This window comes from Perca fluviatilis, chromosome 19 (assembly GCF_010015445.1).
Source record: "Perca fluviatilis chromosome 19, GENO_Pfluv_1.0, whole genome shotgun sequence".
Lineage (NCBI taxonomy): Eukaryota > Metazoa > Chordata > Actinopteri > Perciformes > Percidae > Perca > Perca fluviatilis.
Genome location: NC_053130.1, coordinates 25,144,551 through 25,165,616, shown reverse-complemented (window position 1 = coordinate 25,165,616; position 21,066 = coordinate 25,144,551). Strand labels below are relative to the sequence as shown.

At 43.1% G+C, this 21,066-nt stretch overlaps 1 protein-coding gene across 1 annotated transcript; it reads right to left on the bottom strand.

The window, feature by feature from the left end:
* Positions 1 to 987: 987 nt before the first annotated feature.
* Positions 988 to 21,060, bottom strand: mypn (myopalladin). Its single transcript, XM_039784272.1, is given in 21 exon segments — positions 988 to 2,227; positions 2,338 to 2,471; positions 2,574 to 2,739; positions 3,077 to 3,284; positions 3,366 to 3,492; positions 4,607 to 4,680; positions 4,766 to 4,915; positions 5,008 to 5,229; positions 6,018 to 6,095; positions 6,808 to 6,940; positions 7,027 to 7,760; positions 7,763 to 8,132; positions 8,870 to 9,647; positions 9,732 to 9,848; positions 11,334 to 11,475; positions 11,579 to 11,662; positions 11,782 to 12,229; positions 12,342 to 12,393; positions 12,493 to 12,668; positions 17,781 to 18,881; positions 20,820 to 21,060. Coding segments are annotated over 20 exon segments (5,472 nt in total). The 5' UTR covers position 18,881; positions 20,820 to 21,060; the 3' UTR covers positions 988 to 2,048.
* Positions 21,061 to 21,066: the final 6 nt, after the last annotated feature.

Sequence of the window (21,066 nt, the reverse complement as noted above, 5' to 3'; positions counted from 1 at the left end):
GAGCCATGCTCTCTGTCAAAAGCCATATGTCACAACTGAGGGGTGACCCGTCTGCTCTGACAGAAACATGTATCCTCATAAATCCAGCTCTCCTTATGGAGAAATGGAGATTAGGAAACAAAGCGTATGTTTCCGTACAGGAGAAAGTATAAGAAAGGATTCCCTCTGCATGTGTGCTTTGACTTGATAAATCCCATTATCGTTACAGGATTAATTTAAAGGAGCAGTGTGAATAAGATCATACTTAACGAGGATAGAGAAACGTATCAAAAGTGTGCCACTACTTTTGGTTTCCAATGTGGGGAATTTGATTGCTGGCTTTGTAACGAACATAAAACATTACCGTTATGATTGTGTTGATACTGCAGTAATCAAGTTAAGTACAAATGCAGCCCATTACACTTAAAAATCTGAATGTGAAACATCACGGCAATATTCAGTACAATGAGCTATGAGTGGAATAAATTAAAGAAAGAAAAATGCTAAACATTGGATTTTATAAACCAAAACCCCAACTCATTCAGAGCCCAGAGATATTTACTACTTAGCAACACTACAGCACCCAGTTAACAAGTAGGCCTGGCAGCTGGTCGGATGAGGCTCGGAGTATAATTAGGTCACGTAAGGTGAATGTAATTTTATGCCTATTTGAACTCTCTTCCCATCTAATTGGACTGATTAGCAATGCTTAATTGGCTTCAGAGCGTTCTTATTCATTTTGATTTTGACATCAGTTTAAGCTAATATGGCTCTGATTACAGCATATAGTCAAACCGAGCTCTCAGTAAGAACAGCAGACATTTAGATTGTAACTCACATTAATGTCAAGGCAAACTCCCTGTTAACCTATTTTAATACATTCTGCATAAAATTCTGAAAAAGAGGAAAGAAATGAGACACACATGTAGGGCAGAATGATTTCAGGTGCTGTCTAAGCAGCATGCAGAATTACAACCACCTGTTCCAGCAAAGTAAACACATCACTCATTTGAATAAATATAACTTTATTCTGAGGACAAAACTATTTTACAATGTGCAACTTTACGTCAGTTGAGTATGTGCTTTTCTTCAATAGGTTTTCAAACCAACTCAAATTGATCTTAATCAAAGTTCATTATTAACCTCTGTAGGGTACATTGGACTTGTTGGTGTTAAAGCAAAGCCAAGGGTCAAAACAAAGAGCTTTTAGTCTCATCGGATTCATTCCTCAGGTAATACATCTCGAACTGCAGATACAATCGAGATACATCTTTGTCAATAACAGAGGAATGAAATCACCTGAAAGCAACTATTAACCATGAATGAGAGACACCTAACTAACATATTAGTATTATGACTGTGTGCAGACACAGTGCGTTTGTTAAGTTGTGAAATATTGCATCTTGTTGGCATGCATGCACATGAAAAAACATGGTGCAATAAAATATGAACCAGTGATGAACGTCAAGAAATGATCTAGGTAAATGGGGAAAAAATCCCACGTGGCTGAGGCCATTTAAATAAACTGCTCTTAATGGCACATTCAAATGTCCTTTAATATACTCTAAACTATCTCTGGTTATTAACAAACAATAACTTAAAACTGCTTTTTATATAAACTTTAAAAGAATCTATTACTACCGATACAGGTATATATATGATTTGCAATAAGAATAAGCAGTACTTGTACCACTTTGAGAATAGGACTAACAATTAAGAACAGATGTTTTCATCAACATTCAGCAACACTCTCACTATCGTAGCTAAATTTGATGTAAAATAATAATAAAAAAAAAAAAAACTACAACTCCAATGATGGCTCATGAGCTAAGACTTTGCAAATCTGTTTTTTCTGTCATATGACTTGAGTAAATAGGAATGGTGACAAACCCACTATCGGTGCTGATAGCTTTAACACAATAACTCTTTGCCATTCTATCACTTCAAATGCATCACACAATTCGGCAATCGGCTCAGATCATCTTCCTCCTTTTAGCCCTCTACTGTTTGGACCTGAGGGAAGTCTTAGTGTGTGCCGGGAGAACTCGGACTGTCACCATGCTGCCGTTTCACAGCTCCTCGCTCTCCAGCATGACCTCAGGAGGGGAGCTGGAGAACAGGATGGGGTTGGTCTCCGACGTGGGGAAAGCTGACTTGATGTCGAGGCCCTGGCCCGTCAGAGCTGCGTAGCGGCTGCCTGTGCGCGGAGCCTTTTTCATGGGTGCAGGGATGCTCTGATGCCACTGTGCTGAAGGCGCAGCAGATAGCTCGTATTACTACTTTAGAGTGACAAGCTAAAACAAACGTGCCACATTTCTTAACAAAGCTAATAGTTACACAGCTACACAGAATATTCACCATAGATATCAAGCCTGCAGGTGCAGGATACAATTCCAGCCTCGTTTTTTGCTGACACCGTGTACCAGCCAGCATCGTCCTTTGTTGTTGGCTGGATAAGGAGACACACATATCCTGTTGCATCCTGGGTCATGCTGAAATGAACAGATCACGGAGAATTCATTCATTTGAGACTTTTAAGTTGCAATACACGGTAGTGAAACAGCTACACGGAGAGGCTGAGAACTCCTACCGACCTGATTCTGTCCTTAATTTTAGGAATGGTGTCATTGTCTTTCTTCCAGAAGATGAGTGGAGGGGGCATACCCACCACCCGACACTCCAGCCTGACTGGAGTCCCCTCCGGAATACCCATGTTCTGCAGCTTCTCCACAAACTGGGGAGGGTGCTTCATCTCTTTCTCTAAAGTGGACATGATTTGGATTACTGGAACTTTCACACAGGCCATGGGACATCACACTAAAGTATTCAACTGTTTTGCAAGCGAGTAATTAATTCCTTTTTTTTAAGATTATGTTTTTGGACATTTTCAGCTTTTATTTTGATAAGACAGCAGAAGACATGAAAGGGGAGAGAGAGGGAGGAACGACATGCAGCAAAGGGCCGCAGGTCGGAGTCTAACCCAGGCCCGCTGCGTTAAGGAGTAAACCTCTATATATGGGCGCCCGCTCTACCAACTGAGCTATCTGGGCGCCCACAAGTAATTAATTCCTTTCCATTGATTGTATCCAGTCCTTACCCACAACATTCAGCTCTAGACTAAAGGAGCTCTGCCCTGCTTTGTTGCTTGCAATGCACGTGTATGTGCCGGCGTCATTCTGCGTCAGAGGATCAATGACCAGAGAATGGATGCCATTCTCCCGCACCAACATCTTGTGGTAAAGGTCTGGATAGATTGGCCTCCCGCTGACCAACCACATCAGCTCTGGGTTGGGGAGGCCGCTCACCTGGAAGACAACAACCGTTGAAAGTAAGGTAAGGGCAAAAATGCAATATGTTCGTACCACATGCCAGGACCTGCTGCCTACCTTACAGTCTAGTCTACACAGTCTTCCCTCGTGAGCCAGCATGTCCCCCGGAGCCTGGAGGAAGTGAGGCCGAAAAAAGCGCTCCTCGGTTTGCTCACTTTCAACTTCCTGTATGCGAGCTCGCACCCTGTAAAAACGTGAGCAGGGCATATTATGGGGTACAAATGCACACTTTGACATTAATCCATGACATCTTTCTCATAGTGTATGTACGCCTTTTAGTAAAGTCTAGTGCAGAGCCTGTTTGGAATGATTGCTTGGCCTTTGGTGTTGCTGCTGCTCGCGGCTTTCTTGAGAACCGCACGTCCAAACAACTTCACATCGACACCTTCCTTGAGTCCTGAGCAACACCTGCCATGACATAGTTGCGTCTCCTAGCAATGCTAGGGTATACGCGTCATTTGCTAACAGCTATCTATTTGGGACGAGGCTATTTTTGGGAAGCGTTCATTCTGGAAGTTACATCGCTGATGCTTGAAATGTTTGAGTTTGCTACAATGTAACACCTCCGATCTCTCTTTCTTCATCTGTTCTTTTAAGTACCGTAGCGAGCGATGGAGAGCGAGCTGTACCAAGCATGCTGTTCGGTGATGTAACAGTTATCAGTGGTTGCCTCTCAATAAACTGCACAGTGTGTACATAGTGGGTCCGTCCTTCAATTTTCTTGACAACCGTTCATCCGATCGACTTCAAACTTGGCGGGTGTATTGCTGAGGACCCAGTGAAGTTCAGCATCGAGTACAAGCTCTTGAGATCTACGCAGTGGTGTAGTCTAATGTATTGTAGTGGGTATACTGTACTGTATATTGGCCAGAATCTGCATATGGGGGAAGGGGGGCCATATCACTCTTTTATGCACCAATTTACGGGGGAAATACCTTTATTTAGCCTATGTGAAGAAGAAAAACGCAGATGACAATTCAAAATATATCAAACATATAATGGAAAGTATGTCGCTGCGTGTCATTGGGCATTTTTAAGTGGGTATATGGACATCCTGGAGCTTTCTTAGTGGGTATACGGCATATACCTGCGTATCACGTAGACTACACCACTGGATCTACGGGACATATTTATTAGTAGCATTACAGACAGACAGACAGACAGACAAAGACGCCTTCTATTTTAGTTAGATACACATGATCACAAAGGGAGGACAATCAATAATTAGCTGGTTCCTCATGCTGCAGAGGGATTCTTCTTACCTCTGCAGATCACACTGCACACTCAGTCCTGCTCACCTCTGAGAGTGAATAGGTGTCTTTCGGGGAGGTCCCGTTTGGACTATCAAATGACCCGAGCAGCTGATACGTCCCTGATGGTCATTAAATATCAAACATTAGGTTTTTGCAGCTGGAGAAAAGGCGTTGGCAGCACGAACAGGGAGTGTGAAGGATCACCTGTGGATTAGCTGCCATGACGGTGTAGTTGCCATCGTCGTCATTGGTCGTGGACTCTATGTGTAGAGCACAGGTCCCATCCCCCTCTCTTATCTTCCTGTAATGGGTGTTCTTCCTCAGGACCTGCTTGCCATCCTTGAACCAGTAAACCTGATGAGAGACACAGACGTGGAGGATAAATGTGAGGAATGAAAGGGACAGATCACGCGGTCATTTGTGCAGCACAGTTGCTGACCTCTCACCTTTGGAAAAGGGATTCCCACTACTTTGCATGAGAAAGTGACGGGCACGCCTTCCATGGCTCTGAAGTTCTTGAGTTTCTTGTCAAATATGGGTGCGATACATCTTCCCGTAGGGACGTCATCGTGCTGCACCTCATCGTCCGACTCCTCCACCGGCGTACGCTCCAAACGGAATTCGATCTCGCTCATAAGTCTCTGCTCAAAATTGGACACTTTGTACTCCTAGAAAAAAATAGTAAAAACCACCACATAAAATGAATCGCCACAGTCAACGTCGCATAACATCTGTCTTTTACACCGACACTTAACACACTCAGGTAAGCAACAAATGCTCTTGGAGAGGTATGCAATACAACGTGCATCTATTTATCATGTAGCAACCGTGGTGTTAAAGTAACAAACTATGCCTCAAATCTCGAAACAAAGAGGTACAGATTGTGACTTTAAACCACTCGATGATGAGGATCATGCAGTGGCATCTGTCTGATGGTATCATTCCTCGGTTGGTAAAACATTTTGCTCATCCAACCAAACAAAATAGGGCTGAAGGTAAAACAGAGAACAGAGGAAGATGAGCTGCAAAGTTGAAAGACAAAAACTAGCAGGAGAATCTTAATACGTGTGAAATTTAAGGACAGTATGCAGTTTTTTTTCTTTTTTTCTTTCAGAAGTGTGAAAAAGAAGGACTATGTCATGTTGGCCTTTTGGGAAAATCTGAAATGCAAACAGAAGAAAGGGGCTGCAAGCTTCAGTGGGGAAAATGTCAAATAAGTTAACTGAAAACTGGAGAATACAGCACTAAACCACAGTACAGTTGTTACATTTCATTAGCTTAATGAATGCAAGTTACATATTAGTACACAAGCTTAAATTGCTTCATTAGAGAAATGAATTAACCATGGTATTTAGACAATAAAGTTTCGTATCTCTCATAAATCTCGGGCTGAAACATTTTAATGACCCATACAGCTTCGAGCAAAGCAGTGCTTGGGACGGGAAGATCCTTGTACCTCATCATAGTTAATGACAGTAGCAGGAATGTTTGGTCCAAGGGGTCTGCTCGCTGTTTTCCCCTCATTACTCAGCTTCTATGAGACGATAGGGATGGATGATGAACACCAACGAAGACACACATACTGTACACACAAACATACACTCATGGAATAATGCACAAGCTAATTGTTAATGGCATGTGTATGTTGTTAAGCTACATGAACACACAGCAATGAATGACTGGGGATGGAATGATGGCTGATGCTAGGCTGATTCAAAGCGAGTTGCCTCATTGCCTCTGAGTCAATCGGGAGTGACTTCATGTCCCTTTATCATTTCACATTTTGAAATACCTTTTAAAATATCTACTTATGTATTCATCTTAAAATGAATACATTAGTAAAAACCTGGAGACAAGTGAGAACATCGTCATTGGTTAACATACAGTAAGCTTCATCCTTAAAAGAATAATAATTTAAAAAAAAAACTAGATGGCAACAGTTGGTTAGTTAAAGATTTGTGATCACATACCTACATGTCAACACACGGATCATTTATTGACATTTATATTCACACAGTAGTCTAATATCTAACTGAGCAGGGATGCAATGGAGGCTCAAATCCACTTTATATTTAAAGAATCCAGCAGACCCACCTTTGGGCTGAGCTTTATCTTGTGAACATTTCTTTTGTTTATGCAAGTAGTAGTTTGCATTACTATATCTATTCACCACTACATCACTGCGATTAAAGCAGTCACAAAAGGAGAAATCAAGGAGGGCTGCAGAGCTGGAGACTACTTAGTACCTGTTGATGTGCAAACTGTGCAGTATCATCTTTAAAGCGAAGCTTTTTTTCAATGTCTTGGAGGAGAATTTCTCTGCTTCCGCGAATGTCTTCAGTTGACGGGAGGCGTGCCTTTGGTACGTTCTTTTTTAGCCTGAACATACAGAAGGGGAAAATGTATTAGAGCATGTGACAGTTCAGTAATCTCATGAACATTGTAGTCCGTCGGAGTGGGCGTACCTCAAAGGAGCTCCCTTGGGCAGGCCCATTGAGTTGGTGGGCTGACTCGGGGTCAGGGACGGCAGGACAGAGCTTAGGAACGCCACCGGGTTTTGAATGGGGCTTGGCGTGGAGCTGCTGGAGGTGGGAGAGGAAGCCTGAGGAGGCGACTGGGCTCGAATGGCGAACATGCTGTTCAGGAATGACGCAGACACCGGTGTGGGAGAGGACACGAGGGAAGGAGGGCTGGTGGGAGACGTGAGCACCCTTGTTGGGAAGATTCTGGGTGGCGGGGAGAATGGTGGGAGAGTAGGAGAGCTGGCTGCAGAGGAGTGGAGCTCAGCGGCCAGCTCTTGGAGCAGAGGGACTGGCGATTCGGTTGGGGAAGGACTCCTGACTGGCGAGAAGGCCTGAGCGGCTATGAACTCTTTAGGCCGGGCGTAGTTGAAGGCGTGGGAGGTGGCGGTGAGGTTCATGAGGGAGGCGTGGGTGCTTCTCAGTAGCGGAGCAGGAGATGTGATCTGCTGTGAGGCCGAGGTTGGACCTGTAAGGGCTGTGCTAAGCTTTGGTGCAGGTGGAGAGTAAAATTGGGGTGTAGGTGCAGTTCTGGCCAGAGCTGCAGGGGACAGGTTGAGATGGGAGGCATGGATGGTGTTCATCTGGGTCACGGGAGCTATACTGAGAGGAGGAGCTGTTTTCAGCTGTGGGGCAGGTGGAGGGGAGGTAACCAGGGAGGAAGTCTTTAGCTGAGGAACGAAGGAGGCAAGCTCAAAGGAGAAGTGTTGAAACGAGGTGAAAAGGTGGTGTTGAGTGCTGGTGCAGAGCTCAGAGAGGGAGCAGGGGGAGCGGTGGTGGAGGTGCAGAGGGGGGCGTCTGCTGCAGGGGGCGCCGTGGTGTTCAGGTAGGGCTGGAAAGGTGGCGGATGGGGTTCACGTTGCATTCTGGGTGACCACAGCGGACCTTCATTGGAGCTTTGGACCTTGGGCTGGATCTGGATCTGGAATTGGGGCTGGGGCTGGGGCTGGGGCTGGGTGTCGGTGTGGGTGTGGGTGTGGGTCTGAGGCTCAGGGTCCTGCTGCTGCTCCATGAGGACCTGGTTGTGCAGAAGCTGGAGCTGGGCTGGGTCCCTGTTGATCAAATCAAAACTGAAGTTAAAGCCAAACCAAAGAAATGACACTATACATGGTGAAAATGAGAGCGGCTCAGTGCTCTGCTCTCATAAATCAAGTCCACGCTGTAAACCCCAGCAGGAAGGAGCCAAGGTCAGCATGAAGAATACTCTGCCCTTTTATGGGCTACCAACAAGTAGCCTACAAACTAAACACTGTCCAAGCTCTAGACACTTTCAGCTTTCATTCTAAACAAGATGCTCTCTTTTATTCATCATCAAATTGCTGCAAATTCAGTTTGATTAAAAACATACAGGACAAATGGTCATATTTATTTGTGTTTTAAGCCTGAGACGTACAAAAACAGTCGTAAACAGCTCATTAAACCATGCAAGATTTCATTTACAGTATTGTCTGAAATATTCCATTAACAACATTAAAAGGTACACTTACAAATAGAAAATGCCATCCTTTGTTTTCGAAAGCCGGAAGGTCCACATTTAAAGACTGCATGCATTCACTTATGAATCGCAACTGATTACAGCTGCTAGTTGAGCCAGAGAAGGAGGGACCTCCCACCTCTCAATACAGCCCATCAAATTCACTTTGATGCAGAAAAAACTGCGGACAAACACAGTTTAGATAACCCATCTACAAAATCTCTTTTCCTCATCCTACACTGTGTACACTGTTAGCAATTGTGACATTTCTGAGACTCATCTGCTTGTTCTGGTTTTTGCATTTGCTCTACTCACAGTTTAGGTTTAGCCAGCACTGGTGGTGGTTCTTTGTTGACTGACATGCTGGTGTCTTCGTCAAACTGACTGGATGCGTCACTTTGTACATCCTCCTCATCCTCAGGCAGTTTGAAGTGCACACGCAGGCCGACTCTGGAGCCGGTGCGTGGGACTTTGTGTTTTGTCTGGGCGCCTGTCTTTAGGCAGGAGTTAGGAGGGGGATCAGGGAGAGGCACCACAATGAGGCTCCCATTCTGATGGTTTGGGGTCCCCTTAACTTTTGGGCTTGTGTCGGGCGACGTCACTGAAGGTGTGGACACTTCCTGTTCAGCTGAAGTCACAACCACACATTGAGAAGTGAAGGGTTTTAGGTATGAGAGCACCTGTCCGCCGCTCACTGGTTCTGGACGCGCTCCACCGGATCCAGGAGGGTTCTGGTGGAGGTAGAGAGGATCTAAGTTCGGGGAGCTGGTGCTGCGAGAGTTGAGGCAGGAGCCGCTGCTGCTCAGGCTGGAGGGTTCCAGACTGGGTAGACTGGTGCGGAGGGGGTCTGGACGCAACATGCTGGAGCCATGGGGGTCCAGACGGAGGGTGCTGGTGTTCAAAGGGTCCAGGCGTAAGGTGCTAGAGACGAGCGGCTCTAGGCGTATGGTGCTGGAGTGGGGCTTGATGCTGTTGGTCACAGTAACCCCTGGCTGGGGGTTTACAGTGGGAGCTGATGAAGGTTCTTGGATTCGATTGGGCTCCACTGTCAAACTGCTGAAAGGCCTCACGTGGTTGTTGTTGCTGCCATTGCCTGATGAGAATCAGAGAGATAGATAGCAATATTTTCCATGTACTTTTACAAGAATACATGATGAAAGTGAAACAGAAGTGTTACCTTTGACCCTCAGTGTAGCAGCGCTGGACACGGTTCCATATTTGTTGCTTGCTGTGCAAGTAAACATCCCCGAATCTTCAGGAAAGACCTCCGCAATGACCAGAGTGTATATTTCCTCTAGGAGGTAAAAAAAGAAATAAAGTGATACTCACATAATAACGTTGGGTTGGTATGACCGCATCATATTAACTTCTCAACTAGAGAGTCTTAATATACCGAGGAAAGATACATGACTTGTGTTTCAGATGCAGCAGTGAAGGTTTCTTTGTGTCACTGGGGCTGAGAGTCTATCTGCAGCAAAGGCAGGTTGAAGTGATCTGCCATGGTGGTTTGATACAGGATGAGAGACTACCTTATATGGTCCAGAGTCAGGGAAAAGCAGCTCTGGCTTATGTACAGAAGAAGAGCAGAAGCCTTCGCCAAGGACTGTAAACACTTCAGCAGATGAATATGTACACACTAAAACAGTGTTTCTCAAATGGGGGTACGTGGGGTACACGTACCCCCATTTGGGGTACTTTGGAGGACTGCAGGGGGTACGTGAGATATTTAACAAAATTATTAATAGTTACAAGGCTGTTGTCCAGAACATTGGTCCTCGTTATGTAGACTTTTTTTTCTTACCAAAAATGTGACATTTGTGTCGCCTTCTTTGGACCTATTCTTGCCTTCCTTCCTTCTACTGTCCTACTTTTTACAAGTTATGTCACTGTTTTTGAAGTTTCTGATACTATTTTTGACCTATTCTTGCCTTAGGCTACTTCCTTCCTTCTTTCTACCATCTTTTTCCAAGGTTTTGTCTCCTTTTCTCATTAGCATTTAAATGTTTTTTCAGTTCCAAGGCTGTTTAGTAAATCTATCGCTGACAGTGCTGTACTGTTCCTCTTTATATAGACCTTTTTTCTACCAAAAATGATTAGCACTGGTCAGGGGGTACTTGGCTTAAAGAAACAATTCAAAAGGGGTGAAAAACGTTTGAGAACCACTGCACTACAGCACGTAGCATGTGTTTTTGACTGATGGTGAGTTATAATGTTCCTGATTCTGCTAGAGATCTTGGGGCTTTAAAACGGAAACAAGTACCCAAAATGATCACTGATAATGTACCACGATCAGTTGCTGCAACATAACTTTTATTTGTCATTTTTTAAAATTTCCTTTCAGAAATATATTTAGTATATAGTAACGCTTTGTTTTATAAGATGATGCCATTTACAGTATTTAAAGTATATACATTTATGCATGTGAACACATACATAACCTGAAAATCTTTTACAGCAATATCAACATTTCTCAGCTTTTTTGGTTTCATAAAATGTCCCCCATTTGGACAAGATTTGATTGAAAAAATGTTTTAAGTTAAAAGGATTTTATGTTTTTTGGTCTCAGGAAATATAATTGTATGGCTCTAAAGTATACAATTAAGTCTTACAATCTTCATTAATTCATTTTTCTAACAACTCATATTCTTTATGAAACAAGGCAGGTCAAATCTGGCTGCAGCAAAGACACAACGCTCCCAAAAAAAGAAAAGAAAAAATACATAAAGCACATTTGCACTTTCAATAATACCACAGTGGCGGGGCAGCAGCAAGAGCTTACTTTTCTGCAGGATCCTGAAATCAGGAGAGTCCTCTATGATTTTTCCCTCTCTGAACCAGTCCACTCGAGGTGATGGCACCCCTTTCACGCGGCACTCTAGCACCACCAGCTGGCCCTCTGACGCAAGGAGGTCCTGCAGGCTCTGGTGTGACAAGACAGTGTGTGTGTGTGTGTGTGTGTGTGTGTTACATCAATAAAAACACAATCGACAGCAGCAGTATACATCCTTTTGAGAATGACTATACCTTTGTGAATACAGGGGCAGCCATGATAGGTTGGCCGTTCAACCCTTGTGGATAGTTGGGATAGTTGTGGTTGGAGGTTTGACTCTGAAGATACAAAACACACAGGGGACATGTTAATTAAGCCTACCACCCCCCACCCCCAAAAAAAACAATGTATCACTGAACAACAATTATAGAGGAAGGCAGTGTTTCCGCCCTTCTACCTCAGGTTGGGGTGTTTGTGTTGGGGCTGACAGGACCGGCAGCACAGAGGAGACCACTGAGTTTAGAGGCAGTGATGGAGCTATGGCTGCAGCTGTCTGCACCAGCAGCGGTGTGGATGTGACAGATGTCGACACCTCCTGGGCTTCTGAAAGTTCTGTATCGCCTGGTGACAACGTAGGAAACACCTGCACAGGTGACACTGTTGCCTCCTCCTGAGCAGGGGGTGCTGCGGATGCCACGGTTGTTTGAGAGGGCTCGGGGACTGGAAGTATGGTGGCTGATGTCCGGACAGGTAGAAGAGGTTCTGGGCTTATTTGGTTAGTTGGTGCAGAGGAGAGCTGGTCTGCTGGCTCCTCGGTGGCTGCTGCAGGTAGGGATGACGGAGAGTCTTCCTCTTCTGCAGAGAGCGTTTGGCTCGATGTTGGAGGTAAAAGTTTCCTCTGCAACCTTTGAAAATCACAGAAGGAAGAAAGTCATTTAGTGTTGCGATAAGGTAGCTTAAGGTCCACTTAAGTTATTTTTGGACGTGGCTCTTAATGAAAATACTGTAGAAACTCACTGGGCTACATGTTCAATGTGCTGTTCCCCCTCAGAATCCGAAGAGGAGGCACCTGTCGGTTTGATAAAAAAAAAAAGGGGCACACACTCTATCACCAACAGTGTTTCCATGAACTGTAAAAGTGTCAATAACAAAGAAACACAGGAATCACCTTCGACATAGATCTCAGCTGACGTGGAGTCAGTGCCATAGAAATTAGATGCGAAGCAAGAATAGCGTCCAGTATCTTCCTCGAAGGCCTCTGCGATGATCAGAGAGTGCAGCTCGCCGTTGGTGATGATCTGAATGTCAGGGCTGTTCTCCAGCTCCTTGCCCTCACAAAACCACCTATGATTAAACATATATACATCAAAGTGCTCAGGACACCTTAGCATTGTAAACTTCAAGTGCTTGTATTTTCTAAAATTATATTTTCAACGATTTCCTGTTATTAGTTAAAGCATGTTCAATATGAAAATATGTTGGAGGAATTCACCTTTGTGTAAATTGTGTACTCATTAGCTTTAAAAAGGTACCATATGGAGTTTTTGACCACTAGTAGCACTATGGCGTGATATCTTTATGAGTCTCTCATGTACGCTTATGCGGGCGGAAGTAGAGAAAAAGACTTCTAGGTAAACATTGATGTAAACCATGCATAATTTGACATTAAAAAAGTCAGCTTTGCAAATATTTTATAAGGAAGGATATGCATTTGTTAAGACCTTAAGGTTACACACAGTGTGTTTTGGTGAGAAACAATGAATGTAAACATAAACCCCACAGGGCACCTTTAATGGAACTGTCATTGAAGGCCAAAGTTTATAATTCACATTAGGACTAGGCAATATGGAGAAAATCACAATATTTTTGACCAAATACCTCGATATCGATACCGCAATGATACTGTAGTGTTTACTATTGGTGCTTTCACAAAATATTTACACAATGAGATTTTTGATAAATAATAATCAGTAATGTGGATACAATGACTAAGTGGGTAAAGGCAAATAATAGAAAAGTTACAACAGTCTGGTGAGTTCAGAGAATGACATCACTTTACTGTAATGCAGCCTTTAAAACCAGGAAAAGACAACACTTATGCCATATTACGATATTCAAAATCTAAGACGATATGTAGTCTCATATCACGATATCGATATAATATCGATATATTGCCCAGCTCTAATTCACATCATTTCATATTCCATCAAACCCTCAATGACAGCTTTCCGTTGATTTGTCACTTGTCTGTAACATTACTTATTATTTTATTTTCAGCAAGTAATCTACTTCTATTTCCACTTCCACAGTGTGACTTAACTATTATTAGAGTAGGATATTCTCAGACCCTCCTGCCCTTGCTTTATTATTTAAAACCCCATCTTTACACAGTTGTCTTTTTCCTTCTATTAAAGTGGTCATATTATGCTCATTTTCAGGTTCATAATTGTATTTAGAGGTTATATCAGAATAGGTTTACATGGTTTAATTTTCAAAAAACTGCAGCTCCTCTTTTCACCCTGTGTGTTGAGCTCTCTGTTTTAGCTACAGAGTGAGACATCTCACTTCTGTTCCATCTTTGTTGGGAGTCGCACACGCGCAGTACCCAGGTCTACCAGCCAATCAGAAGCAGAGTCTGAGGGCGTGCCACGCTAGCAGCTAGGCGAGCTTTATAACGTGTGTTACAAAGTGACGCACGTTCGTTTCTGAAGCAAAGGCTGGACTACAACAGAGCTGTTTGGAGCTGTTTGTGAACAGTGTTTTCTGTTGGAGAAGGTAAGTCCCTTTGGGGTGGACTTATCAGGCTTTTTCACTTTGTAAACCTATAACGTGCACAAAAAAGATATATAAACACAATAAAGGAAAGGGAAAAAGCCAAACAGCTTTAACCTTCTGACACCATTTCTATGAGGCTGGTACCACGTGATGTCTTTCCCATTTCCCTAATAGTGCCTCTGGCTTGGTGCCATTCAGTAGAGTTATGCAGGCCAAGAGACAAATGTTTTGAAGTGCAAGCCCTATCCTGAAGACACGAAGCAAAGCCAGCGTGCCAGTTTAGAGGCCGCTTCAATGCACTGTTGATGTTATGAAGACGAGGAGCACAAAACAATTGATCTATCGATCACTAGGCACCTAGTGATGTGTTAAGTGTATGCACTTTACTATCAAATTAATGTTTTATTGTTGCCTCTGTTATTGAAGGGAAAAATGGGGAGATGAAATGCATCATAGGTCCCCTTACATTAGGTCAGCGCCCTACAGCCAATAATCAATATTGTAATCTATAATTTCATGCTGTCAAAAAATGGGCATAAATCACATTAAACATGATAAATGACAAGAAAAACATCCACCCTGGCTAATATTACATACCATGCATTAGTTGCATCCAGTACATTAGAGTTGCAGTTGGCAACAGTCTATTTATTATTATTCATTGTAGAACTCTCTCTATATATATAGTAAACCTATGTTTTTTTCTGTCCTGCCAAGCAACATATGCAGCCGCTTTACGTCAAAGCACATATATTTTGAGCAGATGAGGTCTTGATGCTTTATAAAAATCCAGCCAATAAACACACAGGGATGAAGTGATGTGTTACTCGCTGGCAGGACGTCATCATACGATCGTAAATCACATCCAGTGCTTTCACCAGGCTCACGGATCACATAACACTTTTTTTCAAATACATATGCAGCCAATTACACTATTAGCTGAATATGTCCTGAACTCCGGACTTCAACAACAACAAACAAAAAGTGTTCCAAAAAGCAAAACTCATTCCTCAAAAAGACAAACTAAGCGCCCCATTGCTTCTCAACTATCTACGGAAAGGAATTCATTTAAGCTTTTGGTATTTAAAAACAAAATCCTTGTGTAGTTTCCAGTGAAAACACGAAGCTGCACTGAAGATGTGTACCCGATACACTCGCTGGAATGTGCTGTCAGTGTTCTGCCTGAGGATAGGCTATGTCATTTCTAATGAGTAAGGGTCTAAATTGAAAGCATGAGTAGTAGAGGAGGTGGCTGATCTGTGAGGCAAAGACCCCGCTCACTGCACCTGTCAGGGCTATTTTACCTCTGGACTTCAGAACCAGAGAGGAGATTCCCTCTGGAGCCTGGGAGCTCTGACTGGCTGACCCAATCACATACTCATAATGCTAAACATAGACCCAGTATACACACAATGATATACCAGAGACCACTGCAAACTGATGGGAAAGATGAACCTGACAACTCTATTTTGACTCCTAAAGTCATACTCACTAACCCAGTAGCTGCAGGAGAAACAAACATCCCATTCAAGTCAATGAAAAAGGTCTTATGTTAATAAAAATCAAATACTCTTTAAGTAGAAACCACTGAAACAGAACTCAAATCTTCAGACTTGTACTTGTGTAAGACACGGAGACCAAACAAACCAACCATATAAAGATATGGCGAAGCAATAACGGTATGAATCATCTTACCCAACTCTTCACGCTTCTGTCAACAGCTCAGTAGGTTCCATTATCAGATGGGACTACGGCTCGCAGTGCCAGTCCAGTCTAAAAATGGCAGAGAGCTACATTCTTCATGGACACGTTTATGTTAGTGGCTCAACAATGTTCAGTAGGACCAACAAGCCCATGCCCCCTATAGTCTGAAACCTCAGCTTCACTTAGATTTAAGGCTTTGTTGTCCTGGGAGTCCAGCCGGGGTTTTAAAACATAATCATAAAACATCTAACAAAAGTGCCATGAACAAAAGCACAACACATTAACAGGAGCGTAAATTGGTTAAGTACCATCACGTTAGTCCTTAAAATGTATTCTGCTTATCTCCGATACCAAAGGCAGTTAACTGACTGCAATGAGAGGTGTAAATTCCTCTCCTGCTTCGGCACATTTTGACTGTAAATGGTCATGAATTATGGCACCCTCATTACAATCTGATGATATTCTCCTTAAGAATGATAGAAAGCCAAACGTGATTATCATTTGTCCCAGACATAACCCTGACACACACACACACACACACACACACACACACACACACACACACACACACACACACACACACACACACACACACACACACACACACACACACACACACACACACACACACACACACACACACAAAATCAGCTGTTGGCTATCATCACATGTCACTTCTGTCTGGATCCCCCAAGAAAGAAAAAACATTCATCTTAACTCACACCTAACAGTAACTGTTTGGATTGTCTGAGGCCCAGGCACACTGACAGACATGGCTCCATCTTTAACACAATGTATACACTAGATACTGAATGATACATTTTTAAGGCTGATGGATACCCATATGAATATTTGAGAGTTAAAAACTCTAATAACAATACATTGGCCAATATATACTGTATATTTGAACATAAATGCATAAGAAACACACCATTTGTTTTCTAGATGCCTTAATTTGGTTATTTAAGGATATAGATGAAGATAGATGCTAAGTGGGACCTTTTACAGTTAAAACATAAACTCATTGCCGTTCTCTGCTGGACAGACTGACAGTAACACTGTCATTACCTCAAACATATCTTTGGCACTTAGTCTACTGCAATTTCTTGTTAAATATTAGCAGACGCAATACCAGTAAATGTATTAAGTCAATATTGGAAGGTAACATTGGGCTATGGTATACACCTTGTATTTCTGTGTAGGGCAATACTGTTCTAAAATGCTTTCATCTTCATATATGCATATACATATATGATACATCATATAAAGTGCATTTTCTATGTCAGCAAGCAATAAATGTAAAAGTAGCAATACTGTGAAATATAAGTACTCCATTACAAGTTAAAGTCCTGTGTTGAAAATGTATGAGCAGTATTATGAGCAAAATGTGCCTACAGTATGAAAAATAAAAGTATTAATTCAATTAGTTAGTAGACTTGTTATGTACCGTTGGATGAATATGCATTATATATTCAAAGATCATCATATGTTTTGTTTGTAAAATCTTAATATGTAAAGTAACTAGTAACTAAAGCTGTCAAATACGTGCAGTGGAGTAAGCAGTACAACAGTTCTCTCTGAAATGTGGTGGAGTAGAAGTACAAAGAAACATGGAATGGAAACACATAAAGTACAAATACCCCAAATTTGTAATGAAGTACAGAACTTGAGTAAATATACTTAGTTACATTCCATCGCTGAGTAAAAATCATGTCATGTCACCATTCCTTGCTGTGATTCCTCACCCTAAACTCTTGTTCTCATAAAATCTTCCCCAAACAAAAAGGAAATCCGAATGGATCCAGATCCTTAAGTACACTGGGAAATCTCCACTGACTACCCCACAGCACATTGGCTTTTCTACAGGTTTTTTTCAGTGAGACAAATTTACTCATTTTGAAAGAGCATGGAAGCAGAAAGTCTTGCTATACCTCCTGCAATCTAAGAAAGAAACAAATATCAGCACGTTTGCCTTACCGGACTTCAGGCACAGGGAGTCCTCTTACAATGCAGTCCAACTGGACCTTGCTGCCCTCTGGAACCTCCCTGCTTTTCAGTTTCTGGATGAAACAAGGAGGCTCACACGCGGGCTCCGCTGGGTATGGAGTGTCTGTCAGGGCACAGCTTTCAGCCTCCTCCTCCTCCTCTACCTCCTGGGAAACACAGTCATACCGCTGCTCAGTAATCCTGCTGTCCTGAAACCCCACATGCCCAATCCCAGAGTCCAGCTGGGCCTGTGGTTGGTGGCTAACAGCAGGGCTGGGTCTCTCCTTCTCCACCTCCACAGGCATGGCAGAGCGCTCCCTGTTGTCTGGGCCGACGGGATACGCTGTCCCATCGTTCTGGCTCTTGTTCTGGTTCCTTGTCCTGTGGGATTTGCACCCTCTCGGTCGTACCCGTTTGGAGCTGTTGGCCTTGAAGAGAGCGGAGAGCTCTTCAATGAAGTCTGCTGCCTTGTTGAGGAACTCCTTCTTGGACTGGGTCTCCGGACCATACGGGGCATTCCTCGCCGACCTGTCAAAGTCGTTGAATCCCTCGCCGGAGTCCCTCGTGTCCCTGATCATGTGTTCCTGCCGTGCGGATGCTTTGTGCATCTTTCCGTCTGATGTGAGCGTTGCGTGCGTTGCTGGCAGTTCTTGGAGTTCAGGGGCTGGCTGGCTGAAGGGCACAGTGGAGGGGGCGGCAAAAAGAGCAGGAGAGGGGTTGGCAAAGGGAACAGATGGGGGTTCAGAGGAAGAGACCGAGGAGATGTGGGAGGGGGTTGATGGTTTGACAGAGGCCTTGACCTCTGCCCTCTCTTCCCGAGGCTCATGTCCGATGGCCTGGCGGGCCAGGTTCACACTCTTATCCAGCTCCTCTTGGCTGAGGAAGGCCGAGAGGTCTGGGAATTGGGGATCACTGTGGCCCACAGAGTCCTCAGCCTTGCCTTTGAGTGACCTGTAGATCTGAAGGCGTGAGGAAGAAGCGTCCGAGCGGCTCATCTCGCTGTGGCGCTGCTGGGCCCTGGCCTCTGCCAGGTAGCTCTCTCTTAAGAGCTGAGACAGTGACGGCGGCTGGTCAATGTTGTTCTCCTGCATGCTGTGGAAATAGCCCCAAAATATTAAATTACATTACACACGCAAATATTTGTGTTAAAAAAAAAAGACTTCTGACAAAAAATAAAATGGATGTAATGGACACACATCACTGCAAGTTCATTCTGCACTTAAAATGAAAACCGTGGCTGTATGGAAGATAGGACATCCGTCTAAAAACATATGGTATGACAAGCAGTAGAACTGAAAAAATGTCAATTAACCAATTAGTGGAGCAACAGAAAACGAATAGCAACAATAATTTCATTTTGAATAGTCAATGACATTTTTTCCCGCAACAATGTACAGGATACACCTTCTTAAATGTGAAAATATACTTCTTTTCTATGTTTTTTTTGTGATCAGGAACTAAATATCTTTGGACTACATTTTGGGACTGTTTTTCGGACCGTCAAGCAAACAAGCAAGACGTCCACGTCTTATATTTTATAATACAAACGATTTGTCAATTTATTGAGAAACTCATCGGCAGGTTAATCCCCAATCATTAGTTACAGCCCCTGAAAGAAGTTATATGAAGTGTACGCAACTACAGTATAATCAAAGTTGCAAATACTTTGCATACCTTCTTTTAACCCTCCTGTTGTCCTCGGGTCAAAGTTGACCCATTTTAAAAAAAGTTTCTATATCAGAAATTTTGGTTTCTTTCAACCAAATTGTCAAAAAAAAACAACTAATGTGGATGGTTCCATACAACGCTCTTCACAAGTCAAAGAAATGATCAGTTCACTACTTTCATTTGAATTTGAGTGTTTAATTCAATTTTAGAGCATTTGAAAAAAAAAAGATGAAATAAAAGTTGAAAAGAAGAGACAAAAACTTGGGAAAATTGACAAAAAAAGACGGGAAAAAGTGACAAGTGTTGAAAAAGACGACCAAAAAAGTTCTTATTTATATTTTAACCCAGAAAAAAACAGTAGCATGGTCGACAGGAGCACAACACAAGGGTTAAGGATAAAACATGCTTGGCCCTTTAAGTCACCGACATGTCTAACAGACCTTTAAGTGACTACAGTAACTGAAGGAGAAATGACTAATGCTCAGAAGTCAATTACTCCAATTTTGTTTTGATCCCTTCACATATTTAACCGATATCTGATACATACACTAAAGGAGCTAATAAAAACATATACTGATATGCACCTTAGATATAACTCACATTATAATATGACACTTGTCAAATATTTGGAGCAAATATAGAACATTCAGGGTACAGAGACTGCAGTTAAATGCAGGGGATATGTGGTAAAAATAGTTTTTTTATTTTAGCCCAATTTCAGCCTTCCTGTAGCCTCGACAGGGTATCAGGGATACGGGCAGGCCTCCAACTCAGACCAACGCTTTAATGACGTTTAGTCTTCGCACAACTTTTTGACACTAGGCATGAGCAAGTTATTGAATACAGACATAAGATAGGGTACACATATGCTACTGACACTCAAATCAGTGCAATTAAGAGGCAGCAATGCCCTTCCAGCAGACCTGAAGCTGCAGCTGTTGTGTACATTAATCCTTTGCAAACGGGCTCCAAGCCCACCGAGTCATATCTAATAATAGCAAAGGGTCAGTTTACACGAAGAAAATCAACACACAAAAAAAAAGCAGTTCCCCTCATTCTGTGTGCCATTGTTATCATGATTTTGATCAGCCACAACAATCATTAATCAAATGACACAAACAGAACTATAATCATCAGAAATGGGACACTTGCTGAGCGAGAGAACAAACGTTCACGGCCCGCACAGATGAACGGGCCCACGCACCCAGGCGGGCAACACACATCCAGGCAGGTTATGATAATTTAATTTAACATTTAAACCAAAATAGCTCGGAGATTTTCCGAGCCTAAACACAGGATGAGGCAGATGCCAGTCAACAGCACACTGAACAACAATTCAATTAGGGGGGTGGTGTGTTTTACCTTCAGAATAAACCCAGCTGGCCCCTGTGAAGGACTGGTAAATCCTCAGAGTGCACCTGTGCTCAAAGAGGGAGATTCCGGTCTTCCGGCGGCTGCCACCTGGGGAAATCTTGGGACACAGGCAGCTGGCCAGCCTTCCCGGTTTTAACGTACAGAGTTCACCTTGAAGTTTACGGGAAAATATGGAGCCGAGTAGCTAGGGGAACCTGTCACCAGTACAAGTAGCAACATTTGTCAGTGCAGTAGA